The sequence below is a fragment of the Chiloscyllium plagiosum genome, chromosome 7 (assembly GCF_004010195.1).
Source record: "Chiloscyllium plagiosum isolate BGI_BamShark_2017 chromosome 7, ASM401019v2, whole genome shotgun sequence".
Taxonomy (NCBI): domain Eukaryota; kingdom Metazoa; phylum Chordata; class Chondrichthyes; order Orectolobiformes; family Hemiscylliidae; genus Chiloscyllium; species Chiloscyllium plagiosum.
In genome coordinates this window covers 45,938,726-45,964,308 of record NC_057716.1, presented here as the reverse complement: position 1 = coordinate 45,964,308, position 25,583 = coordinate 45,938,726, and the positions used below count along the sequence as shown (strand labels likewise).

Here is a 25,583-nt window from a genome sequence, read left to right as displayed (position 1 = left end):
ACGTCAACTAGTCACGTGATCCAAGGCTGGGCGGCGCTGGGAAGTTACGGTTCAGTCGTTAGTACACAAGACGCTGCTGCGGGTCACTCAGTGGTCAGTGGTCAGTGGTCAGTGGGGGGGTGGGGTGGGGGGTTAGTTAATGGTAACATGACAGAAGAGAACCACCATGCGGCAGTTCATAGTGACTGGTGACAGGAGCGAATCAATTTTGGTCAGTTAATGGTAGATGGTGTGGTACAAGGAACTGCTATGATAACAGTACCCAGCATCTACTTGCATCTCACTATCAACACTGCTTTAATAGTCACCCACACCTCCGCTAGTCTGACAGACAGTGTCCCTTATTTTCAATAATCGGTAACCTGATTATAGGGCTCAGCTAACAAATAGGATCCCACGATTGCAGAATTTGATTCAATCAACCTGAAGCATTGAGGGTGAAGGGGGGTCGCAGTACCTTAGGAACACCTAATTTGGAGATGTGGGTTTTGGACTGGTGTATACAAAGTTAAAAATCACAACACCAGTTTGTAATCCAGCAGGTTTATTTGGAAGCACTAGTTTCCGTCTTATACCCCACAAACACCTGATGAAGGACCAGCGTTGCGAAAGCTAGTGCTTCTAAATAAACCTGTTGGACTATAAACTGGTGTGTGATTTTTAATTTAGGAACACAATTTGTATTGTTCAGTCGTCCCAAGTGGAAATTCTGACTTATCCAAGATGGAACAGTAGAAAAGTAGTCTGTTAACATGGAATGGAGAAATGAAGCTGTGTTCCACCAGCAGACTTATGGAGTAATAGGTGAGAATGCACGTTATGAGGATGACACAAAGAACATAGAACATTATAGCGCAGTGTAGGCCCTTCGGCCCTTGATGTTGCACTGCCCTGTGAAACCAATCTGAAGCCCATGTAACGTACACTATTCCAATCTCATCCATATGCCTATTCATTTAAATTCCTGTAAAAGTGGTGAGTCTACAACTGCTGCAGGCAGTGTGTTCCATGCCCCTACTACTCTCTGAGTAAAGAAACTACCTCTGACATCTGTCCTATATTTATCACCCCTCAATTTGAAGCTAGCCCCTCATGCTATCCATCACCACTTCAGAAAAAGGCTCTCACTGTCCACTCGATCTAACTCACTGATTATCTTATATGTCTCAATTAAGTCACCTCTCAACCTTCTCTCTAACAAAAACAACCTCAAGTCCCGCAACCTTACTTCGTTAAGACCTTCTCTCCATACCAGCCAACATCCTAGTAAATGCTGAAAATGTGTTGCTGGAAAAGCGCGGCAGGCCAGGCAGCATCCAAGGAACAGGAGAATCGACGTTTCGGGCATAAGCCCTTCTTCAGGAATTATGCCCGAAACGTCGATTCTCCTGTTCCTTGGATGCTGCCTGACCTGCTGCGCTTTTCCAGCAACACATTTTCAGCTCTGATCTCCAGCATCTGGAGTCCTCACTTTCTCCTTGAACATCCTAGTAAATGTCCCCTGAACCCTTTCCAAAGCTTTCACACCCTTACCATAATGCAGTGACCAGAATTGCACGCAATACTCCAAGGGCGGCCACACCAGAGTTTTGTACAGTTGCAGCATGACCTCATGGTTCCAAAACTCGATACCTCTACTAATAAAAGCTGACACACTATATGCCTTCTTAACAGCATTATCAACCTGGGTGGCAATTTTGAGGGATCTGTGTATATGGACACCAAGATCTCTGTGCTCATCTACACTACTAAGAATCTTACCATTTGCCCAGTACTCAGCATTCCTGTTACTCCTTCCAAAGTGAATCACGTTACATTTTTCTGCATTAAACTCCATTTGCAACCTCTCAGCCCAGCTCTGCAACTTATCTATGCCCCTCTGTAACCTACAACATCCTTCAGCACTATCCACAACGGTACCGACCTTAGTGTCATCCACAAATTTACTAACCCACCCTTCTACGCCCTCATCCAGGTCATTTATAAAAAATGACAAACAGCAGTAGCCTGAAAACAGATTCTTGCTGTACACCATTAGTAACTGAACTCCAGGATGAACATTTCCCGTTAATCACCACCGCTCTATCTTCTTTCAGCTAGCCAATTTCTGATCCAAACCACTAAATCACCCTCAATCCCATGTCTCCTTATTTCCCCTACTATGGGGAACCTTATTAAATGCCTTACTGAAGTCCATATACACCACAACAATGGCTTTACCCTCATCCACCTGTTTGCTCACCTGTTTAGCAGATGGTATACAATGTGGGGCAAAGGTGAGATTATGCATTTTGGTAAGAAGAATAGAAAGCTGAACTTCATTTAAATAGATACTTCAGAAATCAGCAGAATAAAGGAATTTGGGGGTCGCTGTGCCAATCACAAGTTCAATCTTGATAGGTAATGGGAAATGTAAATGGACTGTTGGCCTTTATTTCAAAAAGATCAGCACTAGTCAGACTATAAACAAAAATATAAGTTGCTGAAAAAAGTCAACAGGTCAGGCTGGATCTGTGGAGAGAAATCAGAGTTAATGTTTTGGGTTTGGTGATTGTACTTCAGAACACTAGTCAGACCATGCCTGGAATACTGAACAGTTTAGGTTCCCTTACTTTGAGGCAGTCCAGAGAAGGTTCATGAGGATGATTCCAGGTATGGAGAGATTTTTGTATGAGATGTTGAGTTGGTTAGGCTTGAACTCATTGGAGGTTAGGATAATTAGTCAAGACTGCATTGAAACATAAAAGATGTTTAGGGAACTTGACAGTGTAGATGCGGAGAGATTATTGCCCGTTGTGGGAGAACCTGTGACTAAAGGACACAATCTCAGCGGGGTCGTCCATTTAAAATGAGGATACTTTTCTCTCAAAAGGTAGTGAATGTGTGGAATTTGTTACTACAGAGGACTGAGCCTGGATTATTAAGAATATTCAAGATTGAGATAGACAAGTATTTAATCAGTAAAGGAATCAAGCATTATGGGGATAAGGCAGGAAAGTGTTGTTGAGGATTGTCAGATTAGCTATGATTTCATTGAATGGTGAAGCAGACTTAATGGGCCAAATAGCATTCTTCTGGTCTAAAGTTTTAAGACTTTTACTGTACTATGCAAACTAAAAGCAATATTAACTAAACACTACTTCAGTACGCAACCTAAAAACTAAACAATGGAAACATTCCGTCAATTAACTCAAAACAACCAAAACGTCACCTGTGATGATACTTTAACCTATCCATTCTCAGATCAACCAGCATCTCATTGAATTGCAGAGCAGACTCATTGGGTTGAATGGCCTACTGCTCCTACGTCTTGTAAGACTGTAGGAAATAGGAACAGGAGCAGGTCATTCAACAACATCTTTCCTTACATAAGGGGACCAAACTGCTCATAATACTTCAAATGTGGTCTCACCACTACCTTATACAGTTGCAGTAAGACTTCCCTATTCTTCTATTTCAATTCCTTGAAATAAGGGCCAACGATCCATTAGCCTTCCTGATTACCTGTTGTACCTGTGTGCTAACTTTATGTTTCATGCATAAATTCCTCCAAGTCCCTTTATGTTGCAGCTTTCAGCAGTTTTTGTCCAGTTAAATAATATTCTGTTATTTTGTTCTCCCTTCCAAAATGAGTAACCTCCTATTTTCCCACATTATATACCATTTGCCAACTCTTTGCACACTTCATTAACCTCTCAATGGGTTATGGTCTAACCTGATTGTTTTTCTAGCATCAAAGAACAGTATCTAGGAAAGAAATAGCAATTGAGAACTTCAAAAGTGGTAGTGCAGGGCAGGAAAAGGATCAAATTTAGGCAGCAGCATGCCACAAACAGAGCTACATGTCCTACAAACAATGGATCAGATGAATGCTCAGCAGTTCTGAATCAGAATTGTAAATAATGTTTGACAGTTGGATAAATAATGGAGGAAACTCCATAAATATCCCCATCCTCCATGAATGGAAAGCCTAGCAAGCTGATTAAAAAAATGCAAGGGTTGAAGCATTTGCAGCTAAGTTCTGCCAGAAATGCCAAGTAGTTCATTCATCTGAGACAACTCTGAGTCCTCAACATCAGAAACAGTATATAGCTCTTAGGGTGAAAGGAAGGAAGCATATGTCAGATCTAGAGAGGAGAGATCAAATCAATCCTTAGAAGAGTGTAAAGGTAGTAGAAGTATATTTAAGAGGGCAATCAGGAGGGCAAAAAGGGACATGAGATAACTTGGCAAATAGGGTTAAGGAGAATCCAAAGGGATTTTTTAAATACATTAAGGACAAAAGGGTAACTTCGGAGGAGAATAGGGCCTCTCTAAGATCAGCAAGGCAGCCCATCTGAGGAACAGCAGGAGATGGGGGAGATACTAAACAATATTGCATCAGTGTTTACTGTGGAGAAAGGCATGGAAAATATGGAATGTGGGGAAATAGATGGTGACAACTTGAAAAATGTCAATATTACAGAGGAGGAGATGCTGGATGTCTTGAAATGCAAAACAGTGGATAAATCCTGAGAACCCGATCAGGGCGGCACTGCTGCCTCACAGTACCAGAGACCCGGGTTCAATTCCCGCCTCAGGCAACTGTCTGTGTGGAGTTTTGCACATTCTCCCTGTGCCTGCGTGGGTTTCCTCCGGGCGCTTCGGTTTCCTCGCACAGTCCAAAAATGTGCAGGTCAGGTGAATTGGCCATGCTAAATTGCCCGTAGTGGTAGATGTAGGGAAATGGGCCTGGGTGGATTGCTCTTTGGACGGTCAGTGTGGACTTGTTGGGCTAAAGGGCCTGTTTCCACACTAAGTAATCTAATCTAATCTAAAAGATGTACACTAGAACTATGTGGTAAGCTAGGGAAGTGATGGTTGGACCCCTTCCTGAGATATTTGTATCATTGATAGGCACAGGGGAGATGCTGGAAGACTTGAGGTTGGCTAATGTGCTGCCACTATTTAAGAAAGGTGGTCAGGAAAAGCCAGGAAACTATAGATCGGTGAGCCTGACATTGGTGGTGGGCAAGCTGTTGGAGGGAATCCTGAAGGACAGGATTTACATGTATTTGGAAAGGCAAGGACTGATTAGGGATACTCAGCATGGCTTTGTGCCTGGGAAATCATGTCTCACGAACTTAGAGTCATAGAGTCATAGAGATGTACAGCACAGAAACAGAACCTTCAGTCCAGCTTGTCCACGTCGACCAGATATCCTAACCTAATCTAGTCCCATTGGCCAGCATTTGGCTCATATCCCTCTAAAGTCTTCTATTCATATACCCATCCAAATGCCTTTTAGATGCCTTAATTATATGAGCCTCCACCACTTCCTCTGGCAGCTCATTCCATACATGCACCACATTCTGTGTGAAAAAGTTCCCCCTTAGGTCCCTTTTATATCTTTCCTCTCTCACCCTAAACCTATGCCCTCTAGTTCTGGACTCCCCACCCCAGGGAAAAGATCCTGTCTATTTATCCTATCCATGCCCCTCATCATTTTATAAACCTCTGTTACAACGCAGGGTAAACCCCTCTGCTAATTTAAACCCAACACACAGAGAAGCTCACCTCACGTTGTAATCTGTTAAATTTCGAGAGGCAAAAAATATCTCAGATTTCACTACTTAACTTAAACATTAACAATTCTATTCTTTAAGTCCATTTGAGAACATTAAACCATAACTATTTACAACTCTTTTCTCTTAAACCTATCCTTAACCTCCCACTCTGTAGTACTGGTCCGATAAAACACCCTAATTAAGATTTACAAAAAAAAATCGTTTTAAAACCAGTCAGCTTTGTTGATACTCCTTTGTAGATTTTCCTCTGTAGATTTTTCTCTAGGTTGGCTTCGGTGTTCTGCTGCACAAATTTCTTATGGAAGGGTACCTTTCAGACAGCTCTTTGGATATCAGTTTATACCTGTTGATTGTCTTGGCAGTTCTCCCCCTAACTGTTTAAAATGTCCGGTTTTATACCCCAAAACATTGGATTATTTCATTGGTTTGATATCATCAAAACACTAAATTCACATTTTATTGGAATTTGGTATCTGGGGCATAATTTAAACTGACTGGTCGAATTTGAATTTTTTTTTCCCATGGCAATACAACTCCAGCTATTTGCTTCAACCAAGTGTTACATTTTTACCTTGTTCAGCACTCTGTGCTTTTGATCAGTCCTTGCTAGCTTTGTCTCTCTCTTAAAAGTATAGTACACACCAACACCTTCATAACAGCTCTATAAGGTCACCCCTCAGCCTCCGATGCTCCAAGGAAAACTGCACCAGCCTGTTCAGCCTCTCCCTATAGCTCAAATCCTCCAAACCTGTCAACATCCTTTTAAATGTTTTCTGAACCCTTTCAAGTTTCACAACGCTCTTCTGATAGGAAGGAGACCAGAATTGCACATAATATTCCAAAACTGGCCTAACCAATGTCTTGTACAGCCGCAACATGATCTCCCAACTCTGATACTCAGTACTCTGACCAATCAGGAAAGCATACCAAATGCCTTCTTCACTATCCTCTCCATCTGCCACTCTACTTTCAAGGAACCATGAAACTGCACTCCAAGGTCTCAATGTTCAGCAACACTCCCCACGACCTTACCATTAAGTGTATAAGTCTGTCCTGATTTGCGTTCCAAAATGCAGCACCTCACATTTATCTAAATTAAATTCCATCTGCCACTCCTCAGCCCTTTGGTCCATCTGATCAAGATCCCGTTGTACTCTGAGGTAACCTTCTTTGCTGTCCACTCCTCCTCAAATGTTGGTGTCATCAGCAAACTTACTAACAATACCTCCGAGGTTTACATCCAAATCATTTATATAAATAACAAAAAACAGTGGACCCAGCACTGTTCCTTGTGGCACTCCACTGGTCACAAGCCTCCAGTCTGAAAAGCAACCCTCTACCACCACCCACTGAGGCATATGGTTTAGAGGCATATGGGCCAAATCCTGACAAATGAGACTAGATTAGATTAGGATATCTGGTTGGCAAGGGCGAGTTGGACCAAAGGGTCTGTTTCCATGCTGTATATCTCTATGCCTCTAAGATTCTATGTCAACTTTCGGCAAATTCAATTCACTGCACAGGAAATTCAAGAAAGCATTTTCTGCTATTGTACCGTTATTACTTTTCATCCTGTCTCCCAAGTTGAGACAATCTAGAATGTGTTTTGATCCAGGTTTCTTCTGTTTCTGCACTCATATCTCAGCCTTGGCAATTTGTAGATTTTTGTTTGGAGATATTCAGTGGCTGGCTGGAGATGTGGGGTTTATGTCAGTAGTAGCATATTCAGGATGGGCCACATGAGTGTCTCATGAATGTGTCAAGGACCGACTCTCAAAGACTGAGCTTTGCAGCACTCTGTGAGATACAATTCCAAAGGTTAACAACCAGAGGTGCACAGACAAAAGAAAAATTATCATTGTCTTGGTCCCTTATTGGCATGCCCTTTATTTTTAAATTTGTGACCCCTAGTTTTAGATTTCCCAGTCAGGAGAATCTTCTTGCCTGCATTAACACTGTCTATCTATTCCTTTAAGTATTTTGAAGGTTTCAATGAGATAACCTCTTTTTCTTGAAGGTTCAAGAATACAGACCCAGTTACCCAATATGTCTTCATTAGACACTCTCTCTATGGCAATAATATCTTTACTTAAATAAAGGGACTAAAATAACTACAAATGTGATCCAACCAAGTTTTATATAATTTAAATAAGGTTTTACTAGTTCTGTACTCAAATCTTCTTGCAGTAAAGGCAAATACACTATTAGTGTTTCTAATTGCTTGATGCACCAGCATTTTAGCTTTCAATGACTTATTCACAAGGACAGTCAAGAGCGTGGTGCTGGAAAAGCACAACAGGTCAGGCAGCATCTGAGGAACAGGAAAATCAACGTTTCGGACAAAAGCCCCTCATCCTGCGCCTTGCTGCTGAGAACACAGATTTAGCGGAGGCATACTGAGCCATACGGAGGTCCACTAACCACCACACCATCCCCATGGATTGCACAGTTGAAGACCCAGTGTAAAGTACAATCCATTCTTTCTTTCGAGTTGGATGGTACTCATGTGAAGTACTTTGGAATGTTTTTCCTAAATTAAAGGCTCCAATAAGTGCAGATGATTGTTGTGCTGCTGGTGTTATGACCAGCACAGCACATCGGTCCTTTAGTACCTTTGTCTATTTGCAGTTTTTGCAGAAGCTTCAGATAGACAGCATCTGCAGTCCTCACGTTCACTATTCACATGGACACCCAGGTCCCTTTGTACATCTATACTCTCTAACCTCTTACCATGTAAGAAATATGCTGCACATATTCTTCCTAATACATTAGCATTGCATTTGACATATTCTTGCCCACTCACTAAACCTGTCCAAGTCCTCTTGGAGCTGCTTTGTATCTTTCTCACAGCACACATTCCCATAGTTTTGTTCCCACACCCAAATCATTGATAAATATTGTAGTCAGTTGGGGTCTTAAGAACTAATCCCTGCAGTAGAAAACTGGTCACAGCCCATCAATGTGAAAATGACTCATTTATTCCTATTGTTTTCTGCCTGTTAACCAATTTTTATTGGAGGAGAAAGTGAGGATTGCAGATGCTGGAGATCAGAGCTGAAAATGTGTTGCTGGAAAAGCGCAGCAGGTCAGGCAGCATCCAAGGAGCAGGAGAATCGACGTTTCGGGCATGAGCCCTTCTTCAGAAGAATAAAATAAAAACCAACTTTTATTCCATGCCAGTATGCTACCTCTTATCTAATGTGCATCAATTTTGCTCATCAATCTCCTGTGGGCACTTTATCAAAGCCTTCTTAAAGTTCAAATATACTACTTTCAGTGACACTCCTTTACCAATTCTGTTAGTAACATCCTCGAAAACCTTCAAAACCTGTTTGGAACAGGTTCATCAAACACAACTTCCCTTTTCCCAAATCCATGTAGAATATGCTCAATTAAATCGTTATTATCTGAGGGTCCATTGATCACATCCTTTATAATAGATTCTAGTTTTCCTTACTGGTGATGTACGGTCAATAGGTCTATACTTCTCAAATTTCTCTCCTTTGTTTCTTAAATAATGGAATGACATTTGCTACCATCCAATTTGCAGGAACCATACCAGAATCTATAGAATTTTGAAAGCTGATCACCAATGTATCTACTATCTCCAAAGCCAACTCTTTCAAAATTCTGGAAGGGAGAATACAGGTCCAAGGGACTGACCAATCTTAATGATTCATCAATTCCTCTAACACAATTTTCTTACTAATACTGTTTCCTGCAATTACTTTTTCTTTCAGTGCCTTGGATCACGTTCATATCCTCGGTTAAAATATCCTTAGCTAGTGCTTCAGTGACCGCTTCTCCCTCATAAGAGACACAGGTGACACTAATACAGTGCTCATCTGCAATAAAATGTCAACAACAGTTAGGCTTGAGCTAATAAAATAGCAAGAAACATTCACTCAAGTGCTAGGCAATTACTGTCTTCAACAAGGAAGAATTTAGCCTTCACCCAGCATTACAAACACTGAATTTCAGACCATCAATAGCGTGGGAATTACTAGTAAACAGGAATTTATCTGAACCAGCCACATAAATATTATGGCTACAAGAGTACATGAAAGAACCACATGATACACTGGAGAAATGTACCAAAGATCAATAGAGAGCAGTTTCCAAACCTGTGCCCACTTCCATCTAGGACAAGAACAGCAGATACATGAAAACAACACCACCTACAAGTTAACCTATAAATCACTCACCATCCTGACTTGGAAATATATTACAGTTTCTTCATTGTCCCTGGGTCAAAATCCTGGAATTTCTTCTATAATGGCATTGTGGGTCAACCAACAGCATGTGGATTGCAGCAGTTCAAAATACAGCTCACCATCATCTTCTCAAGACGATCTAAGGTTCGACATAAAATGTTGGCCAGCCAGCAACACCTAAGTCACACAAATGAATTTTAAAAATGGAAGAACCAGCGCAAAAGTACATCGAGCTAATGGATATGAATGTAATCCAAAAGAACTGTCTAAATGCACAGAAAGTCATACAGCATGGAAACAGACCCAACAGCCCAACTCGTTCTTGCCGATCAGGTTTCCTAAATTGAACTAGTCACATTTGTCTATGTTTGACCCATTCCCACTAAACCTTTCCTTCCATGTTCCTGGCCAAATGTCTTTTAAATGTTGTAAATGTACCTGCCTCTCCCACTTCTTCTAGCAGCTTGTTCTATAATCATACCATCTTCTGTGTGAAAAAATTGTCTCTTGGGTCTCTCTTAAATATTTCCCCTCTCACCTTAAACCTTTGCCCTCTAGTTTTGGACTCACCTACCCTGGGAAAGAGATGACTATTCGCCTTATCTATACTGTGCACCTCATGGTTTATAAACCTCAAGGAGGTCACCCTTCAGCCTCCAGCCTATCCTTAAAACTCAAACCTTCCACTTTTGGTATTGTCCTTGTAAATCTTCTTTGCACCCTGTCTAGTTTAATAACATCCTTTCTATAGTAGGGTGGCCAGAATTGTAAGCAGTACTCCAAATTTGGCCTTACCAATGTCTTGTACAGTTGTGACATGACATCCCAACTCCTGTACTCAATGCTCTGACCGATGAAGACAAGCATGGCCAAACATTTTCATAGGTCATAGAATCTCTACAGTGTGGAGACAGGCACTTTGCTCCAATAAGTCCACAATAACCCTCCGAAGAGTAACCCACCCAGACCCATTCCCTTGCCTTATTATCCTATATTTACCCCTGACTAATGCACCTAACCTACACATCCCTGAACACTATGGGCAATTTTGCATGGTCAATTTACCTAACCTGCACACCTTTGGACTGTGGGAGGAATTTGGAGCACCCAGAGGAAACCCACGCAGACACAGGGAAGAATGTGCAAACTCCACACAGACAGTCACTCGAATCTGGAATCAAACTCAGGTCCTTGGCACTGTGAGGCAACAGTGTTAAACCACTGAGCCACTGTGCTGCCTTTCACCACCCACATTCTTCACCACCTAGTCTACCTGTGATGCCACTTTCGAAGAACAATGTAACTGCATCCCTAGTGGGCGGCATGGTGGCACAGTGGTTAGCACTGCTGCCTCACAGCGCCAGAGACCCGGGTTCAATTCCCACCTCAGGTGACTGACTGTGTGGAGTTTGCACGTTCTCCCTGTGTCTGCGTGGGTTTCCTCCGGGTGCTCCGGTTTCCTCCCACAGTCCAAAGATGTGCAGATCAGGTGAATTGGCCATGCTAAAATTGCCCGTAGTGTTAGGTAAGGGGTAAATGTAGGGGTATGGATGGGTTGCGCTTCGGCGGGGCGGTGTGGACTTGTTGGGCCGAAGGGCCTGTTTCCACACTGTAAGTAATCTAATCTAATCTAGTGTCTCTGTTCGCCAACACTCTTTAGGGCCCTATGCTAGTCTTTCCCTGGTTTGTTTTACTAAAATGCAACACCTCGCATTTATTTGAATTAAACTCCATCTGCCATTCCTCAGTCCATTGGCCCAGTTGATCAAGATCCACTATACTCTTACATAACCTTCTTCACTTTCCATCGTACCACCAGTTTTAATGTCATCTGCAAACTTAGTAACTATACTTTAGTTTTCTTATCCAAATCGTTTATATAAATGACAAACAACTGTGGATTCAGCACCAATCCTTGCAGGACACTAATGATCACAGGCCTCCAATCTGACCAACAACCCTCCACTACCACCCTCTTGTCTCTGACTATCAAGCCTATTTTGTATCCAATTAGTTAGCTCTCTATGGATCCCAACCTTACTAACCAGTCTACCATGTGGAACTTGTCGAAGGCCTTGCAAAGTTCACACAGACAACATCTACACTCTGCCTTCCTCTATCTTCTTGGTCACCTCTTCAATAAATTTAGCCAAATTTGACAGACATGATTTCTCACATAAAACTATACTGACTATCCTAATCAGTCCTTGCCTTTCCAAATGCATGTAGATGTTGTCTCAGAATCACTTCCAAGAACTTAGCCCATACTGATGTTAGACTGACTGTGTATACAGAGAAACCTCAATTATCCGAATGACACGGGCGAAGAGTAGCTTGTTGGATAATCAAATGTTCAGATAATTGAATGCTGGATAACATAGTTTAACCAAGTATCGGGACTCTGTGAACTTGCCGGATAATCTGAAATTCGGATAATCAAATGCTGGATAATCTAGGTTCCTCTGTAGTTCCCTGGCTTTTCCTTGCAGCCTTTCTTCAGTAATGGCACAACATGAACTACATTCCAGTCTTCTGACACCTCACCCATAATCGTCAATAATACAATTATCTCTGTTAGGAGCCCCACAATTTCTTCCCCAGCTTTCCACAGTGTCCTGGAATACACTTGATCAGGATTTATATAGCTTTATACATTTTAAGACCTCCAGCATCTCCTCCTCTTGAATATGGACTTCTTTTCAAGACGTCGTTATTTATTTCACCGAGTTCTCAAGCTGCTATGTCTTTCTCCATGGTAAATACCGACAAGAAATATTCATTTCTGATCGCATCCATTTCCTGTGGTTCCACATACAGATGACTGCATTGATCTTTAAGGAGTCCTACTCTCTCCCAAGTTACTCTTTTGCCCTTGTACGTTTAAAATCTCTTTGGATTCCACTTTACGCTATCTGCCAAAGGTATCTCATGTCCCCTTTTTACCTTTCTGATTTCCCTCTGAAGTGGACTCCTATTCTCCCTATAATCAAGGATTTCACTTGATCCCAGCTATATACATATCACACATGCCTCCTTTTCTTGACCACAACCTCAATATCTCTAGTCATTCAGTATTCCATATTACTACCAGCCTTGCCCTTCACACGAACAGGAACATGCTGGCCCTGAACACTCATTATCTCATTTTGAAAACTTCCCACTTAGCAAACGTCCCTTTAACTGCAAACAGCCTCCCCCAATCAACTTATGAAAGTCCCTCTCTAATACCATTAAAATTGGCCTTGCCCCAATTTAGAACTTTAACATGGGGACCAGACCTATCATTTTCCATAACTAATAGAATTATGATCACTGGTGCCAAAGTACTCCCCCACTAACATTTCAGTCAATTGCCCTACCTTTCTTTTCCTCCCAAGAGGAGGCCATGCTTTATCCCTTATCCAACAGGGAGAAAGTGAGGATTGCAGATGCTGGAGATCAGAGTCAAGAGGAGCTGGAAAAGCACAGTTGATCAGGCAGCATCCGAGCAGCAGAAGAATTGATGCTTTTTGCATAAGCTCTTCATCAGGAATGAAGCTTGTGGGCCAAGGGGACTGAGAGATAAATGGGAGGGGGTGAGGGTGTGGTCAGGGGGAAGATAGCTGAGACTGCAATACGTAGATGAAAGTGGGAGTGAAAGTGATAGGTCAGATAGGAGGCTGGAGCGGATAGGTGGAAAGGAAGATGGACAGATAGGATAGGTCAAGAGGGCAGTGCCAAATTGGAAGGTTGGATGTGGGATAAGGGGGAGAATGAGGAAACTGGCAAAATCCACATTGATCCCATATGGTTGGAGGGTCCCAAGGCAGATGATGAGGTGTTTTTCTGCCAAGCATCAGGTGGTAAGGATTTGGTGATGGAGGAGGCCCAGGACCAGCATGTCCTTGGCGGAGTGGGAGGGGGAGTTGAAATGTTTGGCCACGGGACGATGGGGTTGGTTGGTGTGGATATCTTGGAGATGATGTCTGAAGCGCTCTGCAAGTAGGCGTCCTGTCTCCCCAGTGTAGAGGAGACCACATCGGGAGCAACAGATACAGTAAATGACGTGTGGAAGTGCAGATAAATCTCTGACTGATGTGGAAGGCTCCTTTGGGGCTTTTGATGGAGGTAAAAGGGAGGGGAGGTGAGGCCACAGGTTTGCGATTCTTGTGGCAGGGGAATGTGCCGGAGGGGAGGGTGGGTTGATGGGGGATGTGGACCTGACAACAGAATCACAGAGGGAGTGGTCTTTATGGAACGTGGATAGTGGTGGAGAGGGAAATATATCTTTGGTGGTGGGGTCTGGCTATAGGTGGCAGAAATGGTGGAGGGCGATGCGTTATATCCAGAGGTTGGTCGGGCAGAAGGTGAGGACCATGAAGTTCTGTCTTTGTTGCAGTTGGAGGGGTGGGGTTTGAGGGCGGAGGTGCAGGAAGTGGATGAGATGCGCTGGAAGGCATCATCAACCATGTGGGAGTGGAAATTGCAGTCTTTGAAGGAGGCTATCTGGTATGTTCTGTGGTGAAATTGGTCCTCTTGGGCACAAATGCTGTGGAGGCAGAGGATTTGGGAATAAGGGATAGCATTTTTACAGGAGTCAGGGTGGAAGGATGTGTAATTCAGGTAACTGTGGGCGTTGTTGGTTTGTAGTAGATGTCTGTGTTGAGTTGGTTACCGTTAATGAAGATGGAGAGGTCCAGGAAGGGGAGGGAGGTGTCCAAGATGGTCACTTATGGTGAACGTATGGTTGGGGTGGAATGTGTTAGTGAAGTTGATGAACTGTTCGACCTCCTCATGGGAGCATGAGGTGGTGCCGATACAGTAATCGATGTAGTGGAGGAAAAGGGGGGAATGGTGCTGATGTAACTGCGGAAGATGAACTGTTCCACGTACCCAAAGAGACAGACATAGCTGGGGTCCATGCGGGTGCCCATGGCTACCCCTTTGGTCTGACGCACAAGGGAAGATTCGAAGGAAAAATTGTTGAGGGTGAAGACCAGTTCAGCCAAACGAATGAGACTGTCAGTGGATGGGTACTGGTGGGACAACAGGAAAGGAAGAAACAGAGTGCTTGGAGGCCTTTGTCATGGCAGATAGACGTGTATAGGGACTGGATGTCCATAGTGAAGATGAGGTGTTGGGAGCTGAGAATACAGAAATCATGGAGTGGGTGGAGGGCATGGGTGGTATTCCAAATATAGGTGGGGAGTTCCTGGACCGGGGGGGATAGGATGGTGTCAAGATATTGAAGATGGGTTTGGTGGGGCAGAAGTAGGCTGTGACGATAGGTTGGCCAGGGTAGTCAGATTTGTGAAATTTGGGTAGGAGGTAGAACTGGGCAGTGTGGGCTTCCCAGACTGAGGTTGGAGGCTGTGGATGGGAGATCCCTTCGAGGTGATGAGATTGTGTATGGTCTGGAAAGTGAGGCCATGGTCAAGGGGGCAGTAGGAGAAGGTGTCCGCAAGTTGGTGCTTGGATTCAGTGCCAACAGACCCCACCACCAGGATATATTTCCCTCCTCATCTCTATCTGCATTCTGTAAAGACCATTTCCTCCTTGATTCTCATCAGGTCTACACCCCTCATCAACCCACCCTCCCCTGCCACCACAAGAAATGCAAAACCTGCAGCCACGCCTCCCCCCTTACCTCCATCAAAGGCTCAAAAGGAGCCTTTCACATCTGTCTGAGATTTACCTTCACTTCCACACATCATTTACTTTATCGGTTGCTCCCGACAGTCTCCTCTACACTGGAGAGATAGGACACCTATTTGCCAAATGTTTTGGAGAACATGCGCAGGAAACAACCCCAAAGCCCCGTGGCCGAACACTTTAACTCCTCTTTCCTTGGCCTCCTCCATCGCCAAGGACCTGCATGTCCTTGGGTGAGCGGGAGTGGGAATTAAAGTGTTCAGCCACCAGACACCTGGAGGAAGAAGAACGCCTCATCTTCCGTCTTGGGACCCTCTAACCACATGGGATCAATGTGGATTTCACCAGGTTCCACATTTATCCTCTCCCCACCTTATCCCAGATCCAACCTTCCAACTCAGCACTGCCCTCAACCTATCCATCTTCCTTCCACCTATCCGCTCCACTCTCTTCACCGACCTATCACCTTCACCTATCTATTGCATTCTCAGCTACCTTCCCCCACCCCACCCCATTTATCTCCCAGCGCCCTTGGCTCACAAGCCTCATTCCTGATAAAGAGCTAATGCTCGAAATGCCGATTCTCCTACTCCTTGCATGCTACCTGACTGGCTGTGCTTTTCCAGCACCAACTCTTGACCCTTATCTAATAGGGCCATCTACATATTGATAGAGAAAATTTTCCTGAACGCACAATAAATTCCTCCCTATCCAAGCCCATAGACTGTGACTACCACAGTGTTATGTTTGGAAAGTTCAAATCCTATTACAACCCGATTATTTTTACAGCTCGGACCTCCCTACATTTTTGCTTCTCAATTTCCTGCTGCCTACTGGAGCTATAGTACAATCCCATCAAAGTGAACACGCTCTTCTTATAGCTCAGTTCCACCTATATAGCTTCCTTGGACAATCCCTCAGGAATATCCTCTCTAAAGTACTGCTGTTTTCCCAAGTCAAAGATATCACTCATTCTCCTCTCTTGCCTCGGCATCTATCATTCCTATAGCTTCTGTACCCTGAAACACAGAACTGCCAGACTTGTCCTTCCCTCAGCCATGTTTTTGTAATAGCTGTGATATTCCATTCACATGTTCTCATCCATGCCAAGTTCATCTGGCTTACCTACCAGGCCTCTTACATTGAAATAAACACAGTTTCATTCATCAGTCTTCCCTCATTCCCTGCTGTGCCCTTGCTTGCCTCATCTATTTAACTTGCTCTAACTTCTGTACCAGCTTCAACTTTTCCATTTATCTCACTGTTTAGGGTCCCATCCCTGCCAGACTAGTTTAAACCTTCCCAAATAACTCCAGCAAGTCTACCCACCAGGATATTGATCCCTCTCCAGTTATTATAAATCCTACTCTCCAGCACATCATAAAACATTTCTTCTATGACTAAAAAAAGTCAGTAATGGTTGGAATGATTTACCTTTTTGGATCATCCTAATTATTTAGTTATTGTATAGACAATCCTCAGTTTACTCTAGATAATCAGTCTATTGTTTTACACAACGACAAGTTGATAAAAAGGCCAAATCAACCACTATATTTAGTCTTAAATTGCAAGGTGCATCCTTAAAATAATCACACATTATATTTGTATCAGGATTTATTGGAACGTTTGAGAACTCACTTAGGAAATATACATTTCCATGACACCAACATAAATACTTGTGGGAGCCACAGTGAAATATTAATTACATTTGTACGTGATTAGGCTGTTAATCAACAAATTTTACATAGCAAACAAAATGAGGAAAGCAACCATTAAACAGAAGAGTCCCATTGCTTCAGACAAGGCAAATCCAAGGATGGCATATGAGAATAATTGCTGCTTCAGTGAAGGATTTCTATAGAATAAAAATAAACAAAACATTATTAAATTCGAGACTGTAAGGTTGTACCTAGAAATCTCAAATCACAAAGAAACTATTGCCTACATGTGGTCATAGCATTACAAATTGACTAAGCAGGCTATCTGTTCACACAAAGTCAATGAGGATGTTCCCAAATTCCACCAATCACCTTAGGTTGCTCTTGCTCATCAAACTGGTAGTCGGTCAGTTAGGCCAAGATCCTGAACTATAGTGAGAGGGATCTGAGTTGAGGTGATGAGGTTATGAAAATGGTAAATAAAAAGCAAGTCTCTGGCTTTAAGACATTGAAAGATCTCCACTGTTCAATTAAATAGCATTTTCTCAAGTAATATTTGGAGGCAATGTTTTGTTTTTGGAAGCTTTGCAAGTTTTGGCATTAGAACTAGTTGAAATCAAATATTTGAGTTTTCACCTATTGGCCTGAATCATAATTACATCCATCTTATTAGTGTAGTAGTGATGAGAATTGTAATCATTCTAAGGATGATAGCAACAGCAAAGGACTTTCTATAACAAGCAGGCAGCTCAGTGTTCAATATAACCTGTTATAGATTTTGCAAGTTAATAGGTTAATGGAGTGCTAACGGGTCTACCTCTCACACCACGGCCAGTTCTCTTGCCTTCAAAGTACTCAATGGGCTGTAAAGCACCTAAGGAAATCCTAAAGTCATGAAAGATGCAAAATTTGTACAGGTCTTGCTATCTTTCATGAAGAGCTGGACAAAATATTGTTCTCAGACCACACTGTCACTAAAATCAATGCTCTGATTAATATAGCAGAAGAAACAATTGACCAGGAGATAGTACAGATGCAAACCTTCATTTTGAAATCATTGATTGTTCTATTAGTATTACTTGGAAATATCTGACAATATGCAACGAAATGTCAGTGAATCGTTGAGGCAAGGAGATCCATTTTATTAACAAGTTGGTTATGTCTAAGTATTTGGAATGCATTAACAAATGATGATGCAAAACTGTTGTTTAAGAAAAGGAAAGGGTGATAAGAGTTCAACACTGCATAGATTAATTTTAGAATGCAAAAAGAAGTAGATCCTAAAGCTGTGCAGTGATTAGGGTAAGAGGACCTTTTGTGCATATTGGGAATCGGTGGTGGTTTGGGGGTGCAGACAAGAAACCCAATACAGTGTACATGTGGCTGAGTGAAGCCAAACAATATTTATTTGATATTTTACCTGACAGAAAAGCTTGGAATTCATTCAATTCACAATTAGTTGTAAGATTTTAAATTGAAAACCGCTGTCCTAGTTCATCATCTACTAAACTTGAACCAGTTAACAGCAACTGAGTCAGTTCAGAGTCTTCAATAATCCCATTTTGAAAACGGAGTACAAAAGATTTGTCATAAATTTTTAATATTTGATTAACATCCTAAATTATAACATTTTACAATATAAATGTACACATACAATCTTTGGTATCTGTGCTGAAATCTTTCAAATAAAAAAAGGACCTTGAAAAATTTATCATATTTCGCATGAGATGCAGAGATAATTTACTAATTTGTTATCTGGAATGAGGAGATTGTCTTTTAAGGACTGACATGGTTTGTTTGCATTGGAGTTTAGAAGAACATGGAGTGACTTGATAGAAAATGATCTTGACAAAGTGGATGTGGAAAGGATGTTTTCTCTTGTGAGTCAGTGCAGAACTGCGGGGCACATTTTTGAAATCAGGAAACACCTTTTAAGACAAAAAATGAGGGGAACTGGTTTTCCTTTCAGAGGGTTGTGCAACTTTGGAATATTTTGCCTCAGAAGCGGTGGAGGCAGGATCATTGAGTATTTTTAAGATAGAGGTAGATTGATTCCCTTACCTAACCAGAATCTAGGGTTATCAGGGGTAAGTAGAATGTGGAATTCAGAACACAAACAGATCAGCAGAGTAGGCTCATGGGACCGATTGATCTGCTGTTCTAAAAATGTTACTATGTGACTAAGTCATCCAATGAAATAGTCAATCAGTATGAAAAAGCCCCTGAAAACAAAAACAGCCCAAAACGCAAAAAGAACACAACAGCCCTTGGAAAAAACATTATTCTGACCTCTGAGCTGACCCTAAATTTGGTGGAGACAAGGGTACTGAAGATATATACAGAACAAATTTGGATAGCCATCAATATTATGGCAAAATAGATGAGTTTGATGCAATGTGTAAAGGAGTTACCGGTAGTATTTTTCAGGGACAGGATACAAGAGTACAGGGCTAAAGGAAAGAAAGAGGAGCTGTGCAGGAGAAAACAAAGAACATATTAAAAATGATATTGTTAGCAACAAGGTGCCTCAATAGTGTAATATGATCACATGACTATTCTAAGGGAAATAAATAGACCAAGACATTTGGGTAGAGGCAATTACAGGTAGAGATTGAAGATGAGTTGCCTGATGGAAGCATTAAGGGAAGATAGTGATGAGATTCACTAAAAAGGCAAACAAACAAAAACAGAAATTGCAGACGAAATATGGACTCAGAACTCTTTGCCTGTCCACAGACATGGCCACATCTGGTAAGATTCTCCAGAAATTTGTTTTTGTTTGTTCAGATCTCCAGCATCTACAGTTCTTTGTTTTATTTCACTGAAAAGGCATTTGAAGAAGTTGGATAGGTAAGATTTTGCAGCAAAAATGAGACACATTAGAGGAGATGGTTGTGAAATATGGACAAGGAGTCAGGATAAGCCAAGGTGCTCTTGAAGATCTATGCCAAGCAACTGTTATGGTCTGAGCAGGAAGCATGGTAGAACATAAATAGAACATGGTAGAAGGTCACAGCACCGGTTTTGACTTACAAGCAGCAAGACATGTTTTGCCAGAGCTAGAGTATTAATACAATCAATCAAGATGAAGTTGTAGATAAAGTCTTTGATCTGATGTGTAAAAGTTGAAGAAGAATTTGTTGTTTTGAAGGAAAGGCATGGGCTGAGGATAGAGGATGATGAACAGAAGAATAAGAAAACTTATTGCAGGGAAGCATCCAAAATTGTTTGAAACAGTGCTTTGAGTGACTTTGGGATATAATATGCAGCATGTGCCTTAAATAATGTGGATAAGGATGCCCTGGAAATAGCTTCAATAATAAACAACTTCTCTTTAAGTGCCATAGAAACTCAGCAGGTCTAGCAGCATCTGTGGAGAATTATTATTGAATCCAAAATGATTCTTCTGAAGAAGTGAAAGGGGCTGGAAAAGAGATTTTTTTATGCTGTTGACCAAGACAGGGAGGACAACCAAGTGTAGAAGACTGTGAGGGTGCCCAGAGCAAAGAAAAGGAAGTGATGATAATGGTAAAAGAGAGATGGAGATATAAAGTGTAAATGAAGGTGTGAAGAGGAGAAAATGGGTCTTCTGACATTTGATAGAGGAGTCAACAAGACACAAATACGCACAGCCAGACAGGGTGGAAAGATGCAAGAAAAATGGAGGACAGCGGTCGTGGTCTGAAGGTGTGAAAGACAGAACAGATGAATTTGTTAACTTGATCATAATGGATGAACAGGTGGGCTGGTGGAGTGAAACTATTAAGGAACAAGAGCTGCTGGTATAGTTAGTGAAGTTAGTGGAAGTGGTAGAAATGGAAAAAAGGCAGAAGGGGAACAAACCGACATGGAGAACATTGGTTGAAGGGCAGCAACACAACAGCCAGGCTGAATTAGCAGCAATTATACACAAAAATAAAACAGAAGGACAATATGATGCAGAGATTTTTTTAAATTAAAATACTTTTGGGAAAAGGTGAAGTGCATTGCACTGTTCAGATTTTTTTTAAATGAATAATTGGGATGCAGCATTTCAAAACCATTCCAGCAGATTTCTAAAAACAAATATTGGGAATGCAGGAGCATAAATGTGCATTTATTCTAATTTGGATAACTTTTAACAGTAGCATAACTATCCTGTTTTAAATGATATATGGACTCAAGACCTGGGTAACCTCACTACATGATCTAGAAACTCTTCAGACTTATGCTGAAAAAATAGTGACTGTGCATAGAGTTTTCTCATTCTCCCAGTGTCTGTGTGGGTTTTCTCTGGGTGCTCCGGTTTCCCCCCACAATCCAAAGATGTGCAGTTGAGATGAATTGGCAGTCCTAAATTGTCCAGTGTTCAGGGGGTTATAGGTTGGGGCGTTAGTCAGCGGTTAAACGTAGAGGAATGGGTCTGGGTGGGTTACTCTTCGGAGGGTCGGTGAGGACTCATTGGGCTGAAGGGCCTGTTTCCACCCTATAGGGATTCTGTGCAGGAACATCCATTATATGAAAATTTTCTGAAAAGGCTGACCATTTTGTTGATTAAGATTACCTGGCATAACCAATAATAAGGCTACCAAAAACGGTTCCAATTCCAGCGCCGGAACCAGCCACTCCAACAGTGGCAGCTCCAGCACCAATGAACTTTGCAGCAGTGTCAATATCCTGTCTTGTAGCACTTGTCTGGAACTCTCGCAGCACATCTTGAATAAATGAATTTTTGCCCTGGGTCCTTCTCAGAAACGTTGTGTTCTCCTGGAATTAATTCAGAAATTGCAGTTATAAAATAATATTTCTGTCAGTGAAATCATATTTGACGTTGCTCTTGCATGATCAGAGTTTACATATAAAGTACACATACAAACAAACAAACAAACAAAGAAACAAACAATCTCCCTACCCAATGTTACCACTTGCCTGCCACGACAGATACACTTCCTTACACTTCATGGTATGTACAAGGCAAGAGCAGGATTTATTCAGTTAATGGTCGGGCCTGGGGAGTGTCTTCAAACAGAGAGACCTAGGAATTTAGGTACATAGTTTCTTGAATGTGGTGACACAGATGCACACTGGTGAAGAAGGCATTTGGCACGCTTGCCTTCATTGGTCAGAGCATTGAGTACAGGAGTTGGAATGTCATGTTATAACTGAACAAGACGTTGGTTAAGGCTGCATTTGAAGTACTGCTTACAATTCTGGTCGCCCTGCTGTGAGAAGGATGTTATTAAACTGGATAGGATGCAAAATGATTCGCAAGGATGTTACCAAGTCTGGAGGGTTTGAGTTATAAGGATAGGCTGGGTATTTTTTTCCCCTGCAGTGTAGGAGATTGAGGGGTGACCTTATAGAGGTTTATAAAATCATGGGGGAATGGTTAGGGTGAATAGCTAAGATCTTTTTCCCAGAGTAGGGGAGTGTGCAAAACTAGAGGTTTAAGGTGAGAGGGGAAGATTTAAAAGGAACTTAAGGAGCAACATTTTACACAGGGTGGTGCCTATATGGAATGTGCTACCAAAGGAAATGGTAGAGGTGGGTACAATTATAACACTTACAAGATATTTGGATAGGAAGGTTTTTGTGGAATATGGACCAAATGGGACTAATTTACTTTAGGAAACCTGGTTGACGTAGATGAAGTGTCCGAAGGACCTGTTTCTGTGCTGTATGACTGAGTCTTTCTCTAAGAATTGTACCATAAAAGGGTATTGGCAACAATGGACTCTGGCCAATGATAGTGCTTGGAAAGCTATTACAGTGGTTTGCCATTGCCTTCTGCAGTGTGGTTGACCAAGAGCTTCTCCTGTTCTTATTGTCTGCTATCAGGTGTATTGTAAGGATTTACAACGGATTCTCACATGAGAAGGAGGAGCTCGCACTTGGGAGATCTATAAACAAGTCGGTGTGGAATGGTAAAGAAACGAATGTCGCTAGAGATTTGGTGATCAACCGATAGCTGCAATTGAGTTTTGAAAACTGGATAGTGCTTCTAGTAGGTTCACGGATTCTGGGCTCAATAATTCAAGCTAATACATGGGGAATAGAAATAGAGACTTGCTGAAGTGATGCAGCCTTAACGAATGTCTTGTTCAGTTATAACATGACATTCCAACTCCTGTACTCAATGCTCTGACCAATGAAGGCAAGCGTGCCAAATGCCTTCTTCACCAGTGTGCATCTATGTCACCACATTCAAGAAACTATGTACCTGAATTGCTAGGTCTCTCTGTTTGAAGACACTCCCCAGGCCCGACCATTAACTGAATAAATCCTGCTCTTGTTGTCTTACCAAAATGTAACACCTCATATTTATCCAAATTAAAAACTCCATATGCCCTTTCTCACGCCACTAGCCAAGTTGATGAAGATCCTGTTTTATTCTGACATAACCTTCTTCACTGTCCACTCTTTCAGCAATTTTGGTGTCATCCACAAACTTACTAGCCATGCCTTTGAAATTCTCATCCAAATTCTTTATATAATAACAACCAACAGCCTCCACCAATCTCCCTTCCCACCTATCCGCTCCACCCTCCTCTCTGACGTATCACCTTCATCCCCACCCCCATTCACCCATTGTACTCTTTGCTACCTTCTCCCCAGCCCCACCCACACCCCCATTTATCTCTCCACCCTGGTGGCTCCAAGACTCCATTCCTAATTAAGGGCTTTTGCCAGAAACGTCGATTTTCCTGCTCCTCGGATGCTGCCTGACCTGTTGTCCTTTTCCAGCACCACTCTGATCTCTACTGTGGTTTCCAGCATCTGCAGTCGGAGGAACATACTACAGCAGGACTTCGGAGAACTAGGAAGAAGGCTGAAAAGCAGGTCGTCCAGGGTGGTTACCTCCGGTTTGCTTCCAGTTCCTCGGGCTGGTGAGGCCAGAAACAGGGAGAAAATGGACTTGAACGTGTGGCTAGGGAACCGGTGCAGGAATTCTTTGGATCACTGGGGTATGTTTTGCGGTAAGCATAAATTATACAAGAGAGACGGTTTGCACCTTAATAGGTTGGGGACCAGCATTCTGGCAGGCAGGTTTGCTACTGCAACACAGCTACGTTTAAACTAAGTAGGGGGGGGGAGGGGACAAACTGGATGTTTAAGAAGGAAATTGAAGGGAAAGTTAGAACAAGGGAAGTCATGAAAGACAACTGTTCAATGAAGCAGAAAACTCAAAACGGGATCATGCTGTAAAGTTGAGTGAAATAGGAGTTGATGGGAAGAGTGAGGGCAGTAACAAATTAAAAATACTAGATATGAATGCACGAAGCATTAGAAATTAGATGGATGAGCTTGAGGCCCTTTTGGAAATTGGCAGATACGATATTGTGGGGATAACTGAGAAGTGGCTTCAAGTGGACAGGGCCTGGGAAATGAATATTCAAGCTACACGTGCTATCGTAAGGACAGACTGATGGGCAAAGGGGGTGGGGTGGGCCATGTTGGTAAGGGATGATATTCAGTCCCTTGCGCAGGGGGACCTAGAATCAGGGGATGTAGAGTCAGTATGGATAGAGCTGAGAAATTCTAAGAGTAAAAAGACCCTCTTGGGAGTTATCTACAGACCCCCAAACAGTAGTCTGAATGTCGGATGTAAGTTGAATCAGGAGCTGAAATTGGCCTGTCGCAAAGATGTTACTACAGTTGTTATGCGGGATTTCAACATGCAAGTAGACTGGGAGAATCAGGATGGTATTGGACCTCAAGAAAGAGACTTTGTGGAGTGCCTCCGAAATGGATTCACTCTCTGGAGCCTACCAGGGAGAAGGCAATTCTGGATCTGCTATTTTGCAATGAACCAGAATTGATCAGGGACCTTGAAGTGAAGGAGCCATTGGGAAGTAGTGACCATAATGCAATAAGCTTCAATCTGCAATTTGAGAGGGAGAGGGTACAATAGGAAGTGACAATATTTCTGTTGAATGAAGGGAACTATGGAGCTATGAGGGAGGAGCTGGCCAAAGTTCAATGGTGCAATACCTTAGCAAGGATGACAGTGGAGGAACAATGGCAGATATTTCTGTGTATAATGCAGAAGATGCAGGATCAGTTCATTCCAAAAAGGAAGATAGATCCTAGGAGGAGGCATGGGTGGCCGTGGCTGACGAGGGAAGTCAAGGAACATATAAAGTTAAAAGAGAAAAAGTATAACATAGCAAAAATAAGTGGGAAAACGGTGGACTGGGAAGCTTTTAAAGAACAACAGAGGATTACTAAGAAGGAAATACGCAGAGAAAAAAATGAGGTACGAAGGTAAACTGGCCAAAAATATAAAGGAGGATAGTAAAAGCTTTTTTAGGTATGTGAAAGGCAAAAAAATGGTTAAGACTAAAATTGGGCCCTTGAAGACAGAAACAGGGGAATATATTACGGGGAACAAAGAAATGGCAGAAGAATTGAATTGGTACTTCAGATCTGTGTTCACTGGGGAAGACACAAGCAATCTCCCTGAGGTAACAGTGGCTGAAGGACCAGAACTGAAGGGAATTTATATTTGCCAAGAATTGGTGTTGGAGAGACTG

The 25,583-nt window shown here is 42.3% G+C and overlaps 1 protein-coding gene and 1 long non-coding RNA gene across 2 annotated transcripts in view; one reads left to right on the top strand and one right to left on the bottom strand.

Moving 5' to 3' along the window:
- Positions 1 to 17,013: 17,013 nt before the first annotated feature.
- The window catches only part of LOC122551540 (ATP synthase F(0) complex subunit C3, mitochondrial-like), a 15,263-nt gene continuing 6,693 nt past the window's right edge, over positions 17,014 to 25,583 (bottom strand). The window contains exons 3-4 of the mRNA XM_043693567.1: positions 21,614 to 21,816; positions 17,014 to 17,267 (exon numbers count right to left, since the gene is read on the bottom strand). Coding sequence (XP_043549502.1) covers positions 17,153 to 17,267; positions 21,614 to 21,816 — 318 coding nt within the window. The 3' untranslated portion in view covers positions 17,014 to 17,152. The remainder of the gene's footprint in view (positions 17,268 to 21,613; positions 21,817 to 25,583) is intronic.
- LOC122551541 overlaps positions 17,276 to 25,583 on the top strand; it is a 16,021-nt gene continuing 7,713 nt past the window's right edge. Inside the window, exons 1-2 of the long non-coding RNA XR_006312133.1 lie at positions 17,276 to 17,476; positions 24,051 to 24,053. This is a non-coding gene — a long non-coding RNA (uncharacterized LOC122551541). The remainder of the gene's footprint in view (positions 17,477 to 24,050; positions 24,054 to 25,583) is intronic.